General features: G+C 40.2%; 2 protein-coding genes and 1 pseudogene across 2 annotated transcripts in view; all 3 read right to left on the bottom strand.

Annotated features, from left to right (window-relative positions):
* LOC137065275 (uncharacterized) overlaps nt 1-1,007 on the bottom strand; it is a 29,033-nt pseudogene extending 28,026 nt beyond the window's left edge.
* A 560-nt stretch (nt 1,008-1,567) lies between these two features.
* Nucleotides 1,568-2,801, bottom strand: LOC137064823 (histone H1-like). Its single transcript, XM_067436348.1, has one exon. The coding sequence runs from the start codon at nt 2,267-2,269 to the stop codon at nt 1,568-1,570; it is 702 nt and encodes a 233-aa protein (XP_067292449.1). The 5' UTR covers nt 2,270-2,801.
* Nucleotides 2,802-3,427: 626 nt separating this feature from the next.
* The window catches only part of LOC137064734 (anoctamin-9), a 27,698-nt gene continuing 15,651 nt past the window's right edge, over nt 3,428-15,474 (bottom strand). The window contains exons 12-24 of the mRNA XM_067436224.1: nt 14,804-14,908; nt 14,471-14,638; nt 11,298-11,334; nt 11,083-11,194; nt 10,714-10,771; nt 10,470-10,567; nt 9,945-10,141; nt 7,291-7,443; nt 5,975-6,122; nt 5,763-5,885; nt 5,458-5,551; nt 5,234-5,346; nt 3,428-3,884 (exon numbers count right to left, since the gene is read on the bottom strand). Coding sequence (XP_067292325.1) covers nt 3,788-3,884; nt 5,234-5,346; nt 5,458-5,551; nt 5,763-5,885; nt 5,975-6,122; nt 7,291-7,443; nt 9,945-10,141; nt 10,470-10,567; nt 10,714-10,771; nt 11,083-11,194; nt 11,298-11,334; nt 14,471-14,638; nt 14,804-14,908 — 1,503 coding nt within the window. The 3' untranslated portion in view covers nt 3,428-3,787. The remainder of the gene's footprint in view (nt 3,885-5,233; nt 5,347-5,457; nt 5,552-5,762; nt 5,886-5,974; nt 6,123-7,290; nt 7,444-9,944; nt 10,142-10,469; nt 10,568-10,713; nt 10,772-11,082; nt 11,195-11,297; nt 11,335-14,470; nt 14,639-14,803; nt 14,909-15,474) is intronic.

Here is a 15,474-nt window from a genome sequence, read left to right as displayed (position 1 = left end):
TGTTGCATTTATTTGTTCTGAAATACTGGCCTTAATTCCCAGTGGTTGCGTACTTTCGGATTATAAATATCATAATACGGTCTTTCATAAAAATCATAAAACACTAGGGTCGCCATTCGCCCCGTCAGAGATCTTCTGTAGAGCAGCCGCTACTAAAAAGACTCAGGGTAACATTGATCAATTTGTTATCCTGAAGCTGACGTACATATTGATTATTTCAGATAATTTAAACATAATATTCTATACATTATCAGTGTCACATACAGCTCAGTTTCTATATTAAGCTTGGTGGCAAAGACACATTAAGGGATCATAACTAATATTTAAAAATTCTACACTCCAATGGTATGATGGATCATTTTCCCTCTCGACGGGATGACTTAAAGGTGTTCATAAACATTACAAAGTTAAAACGCTCTTTAGCAGATAAAGTGGGTGGCTCTTAAAAGAGCCTTTGTGTTCTGACTGGAACCCGTTTACTTTGACTTTGCGGGCTTCTCGGTCTTCTTGGGCAGAAGCACGGCCTGGATGTTGGGCAGCACGCCGCCCTGAGCGATGGTCACTCCGCCCAGGAGTTTGTTCAGCTCCTCGTCGTTGCGCACCGCCAGCTGCAGGTGACGGGGAATGATGCGGGTTTTCTTGTTGTCCCGAGCGGCGTTTCCAGCCAACTCCAGGATCTCAGCGGTGAGATACTCGAGCACAGCCGCCAGATAAACAGGAGCACCGGCACCGACGCGCTGAGCGTAGTTGCCTTTGCGGAGAAGTCTGTGGACACGGCCAACGGGGAACTGCAGTCCCGCCCTGGAGGAGCGAGTCTTAGCCTTTGCTCTGGCCTTGCCACCGGTTTTGCCTCTGCCGCTCATTTTAGTTATTAATGATTAAAATTCTGCTCAGTGGAAACTAAGAGAGTGAACCTTAACGGGCCACACACAGTATTTATACTAGAGTGCCAGTCGCTCATTGGTTTAGAGTCTGAAAAGATTTCAACCAATCACTGAACTTCCCTCCAAAGCCCAGCCCCCTTTTATAGCGGAAATAATTATGCACACATATTTAATATGATAGATAAGTAGATGAAACTACTGACATGTTTAATAGAAAATTCATATAAATGCATTACAGGTGGTAAGGGAATTATATCCCTTAATATTCTTGGAACAATGTGTTTTTTTTCTATTGTAATATTGGAGTTTAATCTCTGCCTTTATTGTGTGTGGGGTAGTTTGTAGTTTCAGTCCTCCAGGAGTGTCGAGTGAATATATTCTCTGTTCTGTGCTATATAACATCCCATTTGCACTGAAATAATCAGTCTTCCATTTGAATCAATTTGTTTTATATGTATAAAAAGGACTTATTTAAGAAGACTTAATTTAACTATCAGTTTTATTCTATTATTTGTTTAGGTTGCATGAGACCTACAAGTGGCCACAAGTATTAAAAAAAATGTCTTCCAAAATCGACCAAATCAGTAAAACAATACAGGAGATTTGCTCTTTTTTCAGAATTAGTGGTTGGCTCTTAAAAGAGCCGTTGAGGAATAAACCTTATTTGTTTGTACTGATAAGAATTACTTCTTTTTGGGAGCTGCCTTCTTCGGCTTGGCGGCTTTAGGCTTTGCCGTCTTGGGTTTCGCTGCCTTGGCTTTTTTAGGGCTTTTGGCTGCTTTCTTAGCGGCTGCTGGCTTCTTTGGGCTCTTCGTCGCCTTCTTGGCGGCTGTGGCGGCGGGTTTCTTGGCCTTCTTGGGTGACTTCTTGGCGGCTTTGGGCTTCTTTGCCGCTGCGCTCTTGGGCTTCTTGGCGGCGGCGGGTTTCTTGGCCGCGGGCTTCTTCGCTTTAGGAGCCGCTTTCTTGGCTGGTTTCTTCTTGGTCTCGGCTTGCTGCTTGTTGAGCTTGAATGAGCCCGAGGCGCCGGTCCCTTTGACCTGCACCAGAGCGCCTTTAGTCACCAGGCTCTTAATGGCGATCTTGACGCGGGAGTTGTTCTTCTCCACGTCGTAGCCGCTGGCGGCGAGAGCTTTCTTCAGCGCGGCGAGGGACACGCCGCTCCTCTCCTTGGAAGCGGACACAGCTTTGACGATGAGCTCGCCGACGCCTGGACCTGCTTTCTTGGCTTTCGCAGCGGACTTCTTCTTGGGCGCTTTGGCCGGGGTGGCAGCAGCCGGGGCTGGGGCGGTTTCTGCCATCTCTCTTTCTCTGGTCGGATCAAACGCTTTTGGTTTCAGCAATGAATGAATGGCGCTCGCGCGGCGCTGCTCTCTTAAATGACACATGAGAACCTTATAGACTCAACCCGCTCGCTCTGTGTCTGTGCGCGTCCACGAGCCCCTCACGCGTGTGTTTTCTTCTCTCACATTTGGGGAAAAACTGAAGCGGTTAAGTTGTTTGTCACAGTCAAAACAAAGTGAACACCAAGCAGAGGTTCTGAGCTTTCATTAGAGACTAACACACGCCAGGAGGAAATGTTTATTTTGCCTCCATCAGATCAAACCCGAGGCGAGCATCAGCCACGGGGAAAAGCCGCGTGTAAATTTGACGGATAGTTTAAGTGTAAAAGTTGCTAAAAGCCCAAACGCGTCTTCTGTGTGTTCAGCAGACAGTCTGAAAGAGACTTTAATGATTTCAGCATCAGTGAGGGCGTGAGGAGGCTTTCATACAGCTGTTGTTTTGGGCAGCTTGAAGCACACGAACATCATCCGGAGGATCCGAGTCTCTCTGTGACTCTCATGTCTGGCCAGTAGATTATCTGTCCTTATAATAACAATATGAATAAATCTAAATAAAAAACACAGGTCTAATTGAAAAAAGTCGTATCATTACAGTATATGTTTGATATATTTGCACAGATGTTGTGGTTTTTGTCAGAATATAGTTCAGCTCTAACCCTGAACAAACACACCAGATCAAGATAATGAAGGTGTTCACAATTACACCCGTGTGTTAAAAAAATGTGACTGTTGGGTCATTCCTGGGATTCGGTGCCTTTTAGCCATCATAAAATGTAGAAACTCAAACTCATTTTTAAAAAGACATTTTGTGTACGAAAAGCTGATGTAAAACATTTGAAAAATTATGTTGGTCAAGCTCGGATAATAGATTTAACCATTTATAAGATAGATCAAGATAATGAAGTTGTTCCGAATTACACAGGTGCGTTAAAGGAACTGTAAGAAATGTATTTCAATGAATCATAAAATGGCCCTGATATGTCACAAGACATTAAGAAATCATGTTCATTTCAAATACTTATATCACTGACAACAGTAGTCCGGCCAGGATATTGTCATTTAAAAGTTTTTGTTGCAGCCCTCAACTGATGTTGATGTTGACATGTGTTTTGGCCTGAAGCCTATACGGTTGTATTCATTTCTTTGACATCCTGATCCATTTAGTGCAGATGGTGATGGGATCAATTCTGACAGGTCAAGACATTAATTTAAATAATTTTATTGAGTATAACTTTGACAGAAACAGAAAGCACAGTACATTTCATTGCCTCTACTTTATACATTTTTTTTCCAAAATAACTCAATTCTGTATCCATGCCATTTATCATGAATAATAGGCTACATATTTGTTATACAGCTTATAAAATGCAACTAATGGGTCCACATGTTAAAAAAAATAAAAAATAGAAAAGTATACAATTCTTTCAACTTTATCACTTACCAAGACTTATAAAATTGAATATATTTATTAAACACACTCATCCAGCCAAATATTACATTTTTTGACATTATACAAATCTAAGACTTTTATGGGGATGTCACCTTGTTTTGACCTCATTTGTCTCACATACTATTTAGCTTGTTTGACCTTTTCTGCTTTGTTCTACCTTCATTACCATTCTCATTTAGTTTGGTCAAAGTGTCCTGTTGTCTTTGAACTCTAAAAAAAAAGATAATTTTAATTAGAGAAGGAAATACATAACATGAGCCAACACACAAATATAACTTTAAGTTAAAGTGCATATATATATATACACACACACACACTTTTTTGTCAAAAGTTTTGGGACGCCTGCCTTTACATGCACATGAACTTTAATAAAATCCCATTTTTAGTCTGTAGGGTTTAATATGGAGTCGGCCCACCCTTTACAGCTATAACAGCTTCAGCTCTTCTGGGAAGGCTTTCCTCAAGGTTTAGGAGTGTGTTTATGGGGATTTTTGACCATTCTTCTAGAAGCGCATTTGTGAGGTCAGGCACTGATGTTGGATGAGAAGGCCTGGCTCTTAGTCTCCGCTCTAATTCATCCCAAAGGTGATCTATCGGGTTGAGCTCAGGACTCTGTGAAGGCCAGTCAAGTTCCTCCACACCAAACTCACTCATCCATGTCTTTATGGACTGACACTTTGTGCACTGGTGGGCCATCCACAAACTGTTCCCACAAAGTTGAGAGCATGAAATTGTCCAAAATGTCTTGGTATGCTGAAGCATTAAGAGTTGCTTTCACTGGAACTAAGGGGCCAAGCCCAACCCCTGAAAAGCAACGCCCGCGTCCATGCTAGAAATAGAACCGACGCCTATTTTTTTACGCGACACACAAGCGTGTTGGAAGTGTTTCCAGGCTAAATAGAATAGGAAAATATGTTTATATGTCATTTTGACACGAATACATATTAATAAATGAAAGTTTGATGTTTGAAAGTCTAACATAAATACAGGTATAACTGTGATTTAAATAAATAATAACAATTATCGATTTTCAAATATTGCATGTCAATACAGAACAAAATATTCTGTAGCCTATTTTGTCGTCACTACCATAGTATGGCCAATACTGCCGACATTGTCTTTGCTGTATTAGTAGGCTATATATTTATGTTTAACATGAAGTATACATGAAGTATAGGCCTTCCCTGTTCGTCAACTAGCAGCAGCAATGCTGCATCAGACACGCTCCAGGGGAGCAAAGGCATAGAAAACGGCACGCAGCCGCCCCGCACCTGACACGCAACAGAAACGCCACGCTTGCAGTGTGTTTCCGGCCTTATTGCACAGGTGGAACCTATCACAGTACCACACTTGAGTTCACTGAGCTCCTGAGAGCGACCCATTCTTTCAAAAATGTGTATAAAGCGTCTGCTTGATTTATACACCTGTGGCCATGAAGTGATAGAACACCTGAGAGATTTGGAGGGGTGTCCCAATACTTCTGGCAATACCGTGTATATATAGAAACATTCAAAAAAATCAAAGGTATAACATTTTATTAAAACACTCTTGTTACTGACCTCAATTCTTCTTTCAGCCTTTTGAGTTTATCATACAGTCTTTCATTTCTTACATCCAGGGGGGAAGACGGGACAAACCAGCTTGCTACACACTTAAAGATCACAACTACATGCTGGTCACAGAGGGATAGATCAAAATAGTGCGTGAGCAACAACATTCATTATTAATCTTAATGTAATTACTGTGTATCTGGAATCATGTTCAAATGTATTTATCAGATTACCTCAAACAGAATGATGAAGACTAATCGAGCAGCCAGAATGACCCAAAACTGATTTGTTAAACTATAGTCTTCATTACTTCTGTAGTCTCTATAGCTGAAAAGAAACAGTACAGTATATAAACAGATGTGTATGTGTATGTAAACGGGTGGGTGGATGGATGGATGGATGGATGGATGGATGGATGGATGGATGGATGGATGGATGGATGGATGGATGGATGGATGGATGGATGGATGGATGGATGGATGGATGGATGGGTGGATGGATGGGTGGATGGGTGGGTGGATGGATAGCTAGATATTACCTGCAGTGTGTCACATTTATGCCACTGTAAGTGATCATCTGATGAGGTGTGAAATCTTGACTAACTCTCTGATCACTTATATTAGCAGTGGAAAGTGTGTTGATTATGAATCCAGCCATACAACTGCAATTGAAGAAAGAAGATTGAAAGCTACACTTGTGGTGCTGCAAATATGTTGACTACGCAGTTGTGAAATATCAAGTCCAGCTCACTCAATGTCTGTAGCATTGCCGTTGGCACAGGGACCATAGTAGTACTTGTAAACCAGACGAGGAATGAAATCGGAGGAGATACCAATGACCAGTCCATTAGCAATGACTGCGAGCACACTAATAGCCTCCAGCACTTCTGTCCAAACACCTGAAATCAGAAAACAGTTGTCATTGCATACATTGCTTGAGGGCCACACATTTTTTCATGACCATTCCCCATCCCATTATTATTAAGTTGGCTTCTTCATAGAACTTTAAAGGAACTGTAAGAAATGTATTTCAATTAATCATAAAATGGCCCTGATATCATGATTAAGAAATGATGTTCATTTTAAAACCTTATATCACTGACAACAGTAGTCTGGCCAGGATATTGTCATTTAAAAGTTTTTGTTGCAGCCCTCAACTGATGTTGACATGTTGTGTTTTGGCCTGAAGCTCCGCCCTCCACCTATCGACCAATCACAACGTCAGTAGTGTTTCGGGGTCTGGGTTGTCAGATCTGCTCTAGTTACCACAGCTGCAGATCTTCAAACGTTCCTGCTGATCCTGCAGCCAATCTGGCAACCTTGAGTTAGGGGGAGGGGGAGGGGGATACACCTGCAGTACTAGATTTGGTCACAATCTTACATACACTTCCTTTAAAGCTACAAACACCAAACTCAGCTCAGACCTTTAGACAGTTACTTACTGATCCGACTACGTAAAAATGAATAAGTCCCATAGATGTTCATTGAGGGGGCCAAAAATAATAATTTAATAGACTCTTAATAGATTTAAGCTTCATCTACTAGGTATTTATCACTGCCAAAACCTAACAACAAGCTTAGGCTAGAAGCGCGTGTTCCCTTACTGTCACAAATCAAACTTTAAGCTTGTCAAAGGCTTTTTCGAACCAACTTCAAAGTTTGTTTACAAACTATACGCATCTAGTTTTTGTTGCAATCTTTTAATATCAAGTTTCTTTGCAAAGCTGCATTATATTGTGACAAATTCATAAAATAATCTGCACAGAAATGTGCTGTTCAAACTTTTAAAACCAGACTGAAATTATGAAAATGAGGGAATCTGTTCAGTTGCTTCAGAAGGAGTTGTAAGCACTAAACAAAGCCACATTTTGCCCACATCGATAGTGAATGGAGCACAGAACGATTATTTCAGACACATACATTTTAATCGTTATTTTTTAAAGGGCCAGTTTGAACAGCACAGGCCTTTTTTGAGTTCTGCCATTTTACATGAGCTCTTTGAATACAAACGATTTCTCATGATATGAACATTCTGTTTATAATCACATAAGCCTTTATTTCCCTCACCAATATTGTTGGCCTTTGTTGGTACGAGTCTGCGTTCAAGGCTGACCATCTTAATAGCATCCAATCGGATCTCAATGATGTTATTTAGAAGAGCCAACAATGGAGCCAGAGGAAATGCCGCTACGAAGATAGTAGTAAAACTGAACTGCATCACTGGGAAGGTAAAAAAAGAAAAAGAAAATACAAATGCAATTTTTAGACATCTGTTTCAAAGAAACCATGTGACCCTGGACTATAAAACCAGTCATAAGCATAGATGTTTTGAAATTGGGATTTATACATCATTAAAGTGTATAAGCTTTCCATTGATGTATGGTTTGTTAGGATAGGACAATATTTGGACGAGATACAACAATTTGAAAATCTGGAATCTGAGGGTGCAAAAAAAATCTAAAAACTGAGGAAAAACTCCTTTAAATTTGTCCAAATGAAGTCCTAAGAAATGCATATTACTAATAATAATACAATTTTTATATATTTACATTAGGGAATGGATCCTCATTGAACATGATCTTTACTTAATATCCTAATTATTTTTGGCATAAAAGAAAAATTGATCATTTTGACCATGGTCACATATAAGCTTTGCAATGTATCCTCTTAAAATATCTCAATCATGACAAATTGTGTAGGACGAGTTAAAGGCCAAAATGTAATACTTGATTTTTTAGTTGCACTTTATAGCCAAAGGTTTAGGGACGCCTGCCTTTACATGCACATGAACTTTAATGACATCCCATTCTTAAGCTTGGAACATACTCTGCAAGAACAAAGAAATGTGTTCGTTTTCTGGAGGTGGCAAGAACAAAAACAAAGTTCGTTCTGATTCTACATTCCATACTTCACAAGAAAAGCAGGTGTCAATCATCTGTGTTTCTCCGCATTAACCACGCCCACTTTAAATGTCTGACCAATCACACAATAGTTCTCGGACACCCGCAAGAAAAAAGTTCTGCTCAGGCGATGTGTTCGAGAACAAGCTGCGAGAACTCCCTAACCAGGGCTGCGAGAACTTTTTTATCTGTTCTTGGGGAGTGTGTTGCAGCCTTTAATCCATAGGGTTTAATATGGAGTTGGAGTTACATTTACATTTATGCATTTAGCAGACGCTTTTATCCAAAGCGACTTACAACTCAGGAGAATAGGAAGCGATCCGTCAAGAAGAGGCAAAGAAACACAAAAAGTGCCCCAAATACCAAGATTTGTATACCGCTCAGAGCAGCAAAAAAACAGAAAAGGGAAGAAGAAAGGAGAAATAGAGGAGGAAAGAGGGTTTTTTTATTATTATTTTTTATGTAAGATTAAGTGCTCATGGAAGAGATGAGTTTTTACCTGTCTTTTGAATGAAGCGAGTGATTCTGTTGTGCGTATGGAGGACGGAAGATCGTTCCACCAACCAGAAACAATGAAAGAAAAAGTTCTAGAGAGGGATTTCATGCCTCTCTGTGATGGTACCACAAGCCTTCGCTCATTAGCTGAGCGAAGGCTTCTGGTGGGGGTGTAGACTCGTAGGAGTGAGTCGAAGTATGCGGGTGCTGAGCTTGTGGAAGTTCCATAAGCAAGAGTCAGAGCTTTGAATTTGATCCGGGCAGCGAGTGGTAGCCAATGCAGAGAGATGAATAAAGGTGTGACATGAGCCATTTTGGGCTTATTGAATACAAGACGTGCCGCAGCGTTCTGGATCATTTGCAGCGGTTTTATTGCACAAGATGGAAGTCCACCCAGAAGCGCATTGCAATAGTCAAGTCTAGAAATGACCAGGGCTTGGACAAGAAGCTGTGTTGCATGCTCCGTAAGGAACGGTCTGATTTTCCTGATGTTGTGCAATGCAAACCTGCATGACGTCTTTGAGATGCGGTCTTTGAAGGACAGCTGGTCATCAAAGATTACTCCAAGATTTCTGACCGACCCTGAAGGAGTAATCAAAGATGAACCTAGCTGGATGGTAAAATCGTGTTGTATGGTCGGATTAGCAGGGAAAACAAGCAGCTAAGTCTTTGCTAGATTGAGCTGCAGGTGATGTTTTTTCATCCATGCCGAGATGTCCGCCAGACAGCTTGAGATTCGTGCAGCTACTGTGGGATCATCTGGTTGAAATGAGAGGTAGAGCTGTGTGTCATCAGCATAGCAATGATATGAGAGGCCATGTGCCTGAATGATGGGTCCCAATGATGTGGTGTAAATGGAGAAGAGGAGAGGTCCAAGCACTGAGCCCTGAGGAACCCCCGTGGTCAGTTAATGTGTTTTGGATACCTCTCCTCTCCAGGCAACATTAAAACCAGTGGAGGGGAGTCCCTGTGATGCCCAGTGATGAGAGGGTGGACAGAAGAATCTGATGATTCACAGTATCAAAGGCAGCAGATAGATCAAGGAGGATGAGGACTGATGATTTGGATGCAGCTTTAGCCAGCCCCAGGGCTAGTTGCTGCTAGATGTTATACACTTGTGGCCATGGAAGTGATTGGAACACCTGAATTCAATTATTTGGAGGGGTGTCCTAAAACTTTTGGCGATATAGTGTATGTCCCTAATTATAAGAATGAACAATAGTTATAGCGATTAATATCTAAGCAAACACCACTAGTTACCGGTTCTGGCAACAAACACACACACACAAATGATTACATCTTCAAGCATATTTTCAAGATCTGTACCCATTTCCAAGAACTCATTAAAGAGGCTGAAGCAATCAGTTTCAATCAGGCTGTAGTTTCTTTGGAGGTCTTCAAGTTTGCAGTTTTCACAGAGTTCGGATCCTTGCTTGGCGCTCATACACTCCTTCTTATAGCATTTGGCACACCTTCTCCGCAGCTTCTGGGTCTTTTTGTTATTTAACCACCTCTTAAACCAGCTGTAGAAAGAGGGTATACATAGGTGTTACGCTTACTGTATGCTATACAAAAGTTCATTAATCAATGTAAAATATGGGTCAGAATTATAAGAAATGTCATGATTCTTCTTCCTAAACTATTATTTTTAGTATTTGAAGATGAAATGGTCCTAACTATATGACTTAAATTCTACTGTCAGTAACATATTAAGTCAACATAGAAAACAGCGTAATCATACGTCATAAAATGTTTTTTGTTTTCAGTATTTTATCAAATATTTCCAACACCATTGTTAAATGTTAAAAAGCACAGACCACACAAAGACAACAAAAAAAAAGTTCCACTTACGGACCAGAATATTCAAAGATATTGTTGAAGATCTGTTTAAGTACCATGATAATAGACATCTGAATGAACAAATCTGTGAGACAGCCACTCGGGTGACACTGAATTGAAAAGAATATTGTAATATTGCATAACAATTAGTGTAAACAAGGACAGTCATTAAAAAATGGAATAATAATGAGTGAAACATAAAATATAGTAGAAAGTTGTTCATTTATAACACACTGTAAAATTATAATGGCCACACCTCCTCCAGTCTCCATCTGCCCGATATCCTCGTATATCCACCCGGGTGACCATTAATTCTAAAACACAAATTTATTTTATTAATTTTTTTTATTTTTTGCTCACAGTACATTTTAATTACAGTAAATTTTTAGATTAAAATACCTCTCAACTGCACTGTACAGTATAACTATCAAAGCATTTGGCACGGCTTCACAACTATAATACTGACAAAATCATGTTTGTCCTTGTATTTTCTTGTGTTTTATCTAGTAAAGGCTGATATTAATTTTAAGAAATTTAAGAAATGTAACAATGGGATTACTGTGCAAACAGAGTAATTTATAGTAATACTTTACATTAATAGTAAACTTTTAATGGTCAAGGTTACCTTCCCAGAAAGAATGCTGTGTAGAGGAGAGAGGAGAACATTGTAAAGAACTGGAATATGAACATCTTCACTGTAAAACTCCTTTCAATGGCAGCATGTGAGTGCTTGTTCTCTGCAAGCAAAGAGAAAAAAATATGTATTGTAGTAAGTGTTTTATAAAGCAGTTAACAATAAAAATGTCTGATGATTAAAGCCACAAACCATGCTCCACTGACCTATTTCACTCAGCTTCATGGCTACATGACAATTTACCTGGATAAAGTAATCACATGGATACAACTTTTGTTATCATAAGCCAAAAGAGATATACCAGTAAGCTCTGTTCCAAATATTGTATTGCATCACAGCACACACACAATACAAAGGCTGTTTCAAAACAGGCAACTTAATGAAACTGCATGCATATTAGAGAATTGTGTTGTTAGCTTTATAACATGCTAATATCAAACTCTATTGGAGATCTTCAGTATAGAGTGCTATTTGTGTGAGATATATTATACAGGTGCTGGTCATATAATTAGAATATCATCAAAAAGTTGATTTATGTCACTTATTCCATTCAAAAGTGAAACTTGTATAATATATTCATTCATTACACACAGACTGATATATTTCAAATGTTTATTTATTTTAAAGGTCTCGTTCGGCTTTGATTGTGTTTACAGTGTGCAATATAACATGAGTTCATGTTTCCCTTGTAAAAAAAAACAACAAAAAAAGTATTTTTCACACAATTTACTTATCTTTACACCGCTGTTTTCTCTGTCCTAAAAACGGCCTGATGATTTCCTTGTTCTATGAAGTCCCTTCTTCAGAAATACGTTACGAGTTCTGATTGGGCCAACGGTTCCAGTGTTGTGATTCGACATCAGCTTAGCGCACATTGCCCGGTAAGGTCCCGCCTCTTACCATAACGGGGAGATGCAAGCGATGAATGTGCGCTCTTCTCCACGTGGGAGAGCAACAAGACCACGCCCCCTATTTTGCGTGTACTTGCGGGCGGAGGGTTAGTCAACAAACGGTTCTAGTGACGTCATTTCAGCAGGAAGTGCAGGGGTGTAGTCCAAACCGGCCGTTCGCTGTAGGCTTTGAAAGGGAACTTCTGTTAAATAAAATATCTCGCTTGGCATTGAACTTTGAGCTTTATAATTTTACAGGTATTATTTATGCTCTAACAGCAACATTACACACTAACTAAAGTTTGAAAGATGGGATCACGAAGAACAGGACCTTTAATTTTGATGATTATAACTGACAACTAAGGAGAATCCCAAATTCAGTATCTCAGAAAATTAGAATATAACTTAAGACCAATACAAAGAAAGGATTTTTAGAAATCTTGGCCAACTGAAAAGTATGAACATGAAAAGTATGAGCATGTACAGCACTCAATACTTAGTTGGGGCTCTTTTTGCCTGAATTACTGCAGCGATGCGGCGTGGCATGGAGTCGATCAGTCTGTGGCTCGGCTCAGGTGTTATGAGAGCCCAGGTTACTCTGATAGTAGCCTTCAGCTCTTCTGCATTAAGTACAGGGATACCATGGTCCTTAAACCAGGTACTGGTTGCTTTGGCACTGTGTGCAGGTGCCAAGTCCAGTAGGAAAATCAAATCTGGCATCTCCATAAAGTTGGTCAGCAGCAGGGAGCATGAAGTGCTCTAAAACTTCCTGGTATACGCCTGTGTTAACCTTTGACCTCAGAAAATACAGTGGACAAACACTAGCAGATGACATGGCACCCCAACCCATCACTGACTGTGGAAACTTTACACTGGACCTCAAGCAATGTGGATTGTGTGCCTCTCCTCTCTTCCTCCAGACTCGGAGACCCGGATTTCCAAAGGAAATGCAAAATTTACTTTCATCAGAGAACATAACTTTGGCAGCAGTTCAGTCCTTTTTTTCTTTAGCCCAGACGAGACGCTTCTGACGCTGTCTGGCTTGACACAAGGAATGTGAAGCTGAAACCCATGTCTTGAATACGTCTGTGTGTAGTGGTTCTTGAAGCACTGGCTCCAGCTGCAGTCCACTCTTTGTGAATCTTCCCCACGTTTTTGAATGGGTTTTGTTTCACAATCCTCTCCAGGGTGCGGTTATCTCTATTGCTTGTACACTTTTTTCTACCACATCTTTCCCTTCCCTTCGGCTCTCAATCAATCTGCTTGGACACAGAGCTCTGTGAACAGCCAGCCTCTTTTGCAATGACCTTTTGTGTCTTGCCCTCTGTGTGCAAGGTGTCAATGGTCGTCTTTTGGACAACTGTCAAGTCAGCAGTCTTCCCCATGATTGTGTAGTCTACAGAACTAGACTGAGACATAGATCTGTATAAGACATAGCCTGAGACTGAGACATAGCCTGAGACTGAGACATAGCCTTTAAGGCCTTTTCAGGTGTTTATGTTAATTAGCTGATTAGAGTGTGGTACCGGGTGTCTTCAATATGGAATCTTTCCACAATATTCTAATTTTCTGAATTAGAGATACTGAATTTGGGATTTGCCTTAGTTGTCAGTTATAATCATCAAAATTAAAATAAATAAACATTTGAAATACAGCAGCATGTGTGCAGCCTGTGTGCAGTGAATATAATATACAAGTTTCACTTTTTGAATGGAATTAGTGAAATAAATCAACTTTTTGATGATATCCTAATTACATGACCAGCACATATTATATAGTTGTGGTCAGAATTAATTGTCACCCCTGATGGATGTCAAAATAAATCTGTATTGTTAAAATAATCACGTAAAATAAAACAGCGTAAAAATAAATGCTGCGTTTGTGGGGCTGATGAGGGTTATTACTTTAGGCGTGCTCAATATGAGCCTGCTACAATGCTGCCTTAAATGCAGAGGTTTTCACCTTTGGTGCCACCCTCTGCAAGCCATATGGTACAATAAGGTTATGTGCAAGTGTCTATGTACTCTTCTTCTGTGGAAACAACAATGGTTTTTAACTTCTCGCTCGAGAGTGTTCCATCAGAAAACCGCTGGGGTTCGGTCTTCGAATAAAGCCAAGTAGACTACTCTTGCTAAAGGGGAGTCCATATTCTGGTATATCGCAAAAATCTGGAGACATAATAATACGGATGCGCTTTTATGGTCTCTGTCATGAAACACGCTGCATCATATTAACCTCTTTGACTGCCAATAGAATTGCAATGATTGCAAACATGCTTCAGACACCAGCACATAGTGTCAGCTTCTGACACAGCATTTCGTTCCATTCTCAGGAAACCAAGTTACATATGTAACCAAAACATTGCCATATACCTCTAAAATTACGTATAGGAAATGTTTCAATAGGAAAACAGGACAGAAAACTACACTCATTGGGTAAGACAACCATCCATCTGTTCTCTGAAAATAGCTGGAGGATTGGGAGCTTACCCGAGTCATGACGGTGATGGTGATGTAGTGAAGCACAGCTCCAAGCATCAGGGCAACTGTTTGGGAATTCTCAGTAATGACCGGCCAAGAACTGTTCTCGGACAACAGTACAGTAGCAATCACTCGAAACACAACCAGGACATGGGTCAAACCAATGATGATCAGCAACTGATAACACATCACCACAGACACAAAAAAGAGTTAGCCATATATATATATATATATATATATATATATATATATATATATATATATATATATATATATATATATATATATATATTTCTTTATGAGAATAATTTGTCTTTCACAAAATCAATATGAGTTTCTTACCATGAGTGTGACTAAAACCAGTACTATAGTGGACCGTAGGTAAGAGTGCCTCTGTATCTTGGGTTTACAGTTTGCATTATTCACAATCTCCAGAATCAATTCCTCCTGCATGGTAAAAGATCATAAAAAATGACATGTTATAAGCTTTATACTGATCCGGCATAACATTATAAACTAATACATTCCTAATATTGTGTTGGTCCCACTTTTCCTGCCAAAACATTTCTGACCCGTCGAGGCATGGACACTAGACCCCTGAAGGTGTACTGTGGTATCTGACACCAAGATGTTAGCAGAAGATCATTTAAGTCCTGTAAGAAGCAAGGTGGGGCCTCCATGGATCGAACTTGTTCAGTACATCCCACAGATGCTTGATTGGATTGATGCTCACGTGCCGTTGGTGCTTTCGGCGGTGTCAGGGGTCAGCATGGGCACCCTGACTGGTCTGTGGCTATATGCCGCCCCATACGCAACAAACAAAGACGCTCTGTGTATTATGACACCTTTCTATCAGAACAGCATTAACTTCTTGAGCAATCTGAGCTCCAGTAGCTTGTCTGTTTGATCGGACCACACGGGCCAGCCTTCAGTCCCCACGTGCATCAATGAGCCTCGGCCGTCCATGACCCTGTGGCCGGTTCTCCACTGTTCCTTCCTTGGAGCACTTTTGA

Source organism: Pseudorasbora parva, chromosome 25 (assembly GCF_024679245.1).
Source record: "Pseudorasbora parva isolate DD20220531a chromosome 25, ASM2467924v1, whole genome shotgun sequence".
Taxonomy (NCBI): domain Eukaryota; kingdom Metazoa; phylum Chordata; class Actinopteri; order Cypriniformes; family Gobionidae; genus Pseudorasbora; species Pseudorasbora parva.
The sequence above is the reverse complement of the archived record's forward strand: the minus strand, read 5'-3'. Positions and strand labels throughout refer to the sequence as shown.

What these genes read in the sequence shown, in the direction of transcription:
- LOC137064823 (XM_067436348.1), bottom strand. Translation starts at nt 2,269, where the DNA reads ATGTGTCATTTAAGAGAGCAGCGCCGCGCGAGCGCCATTCATTCATTG.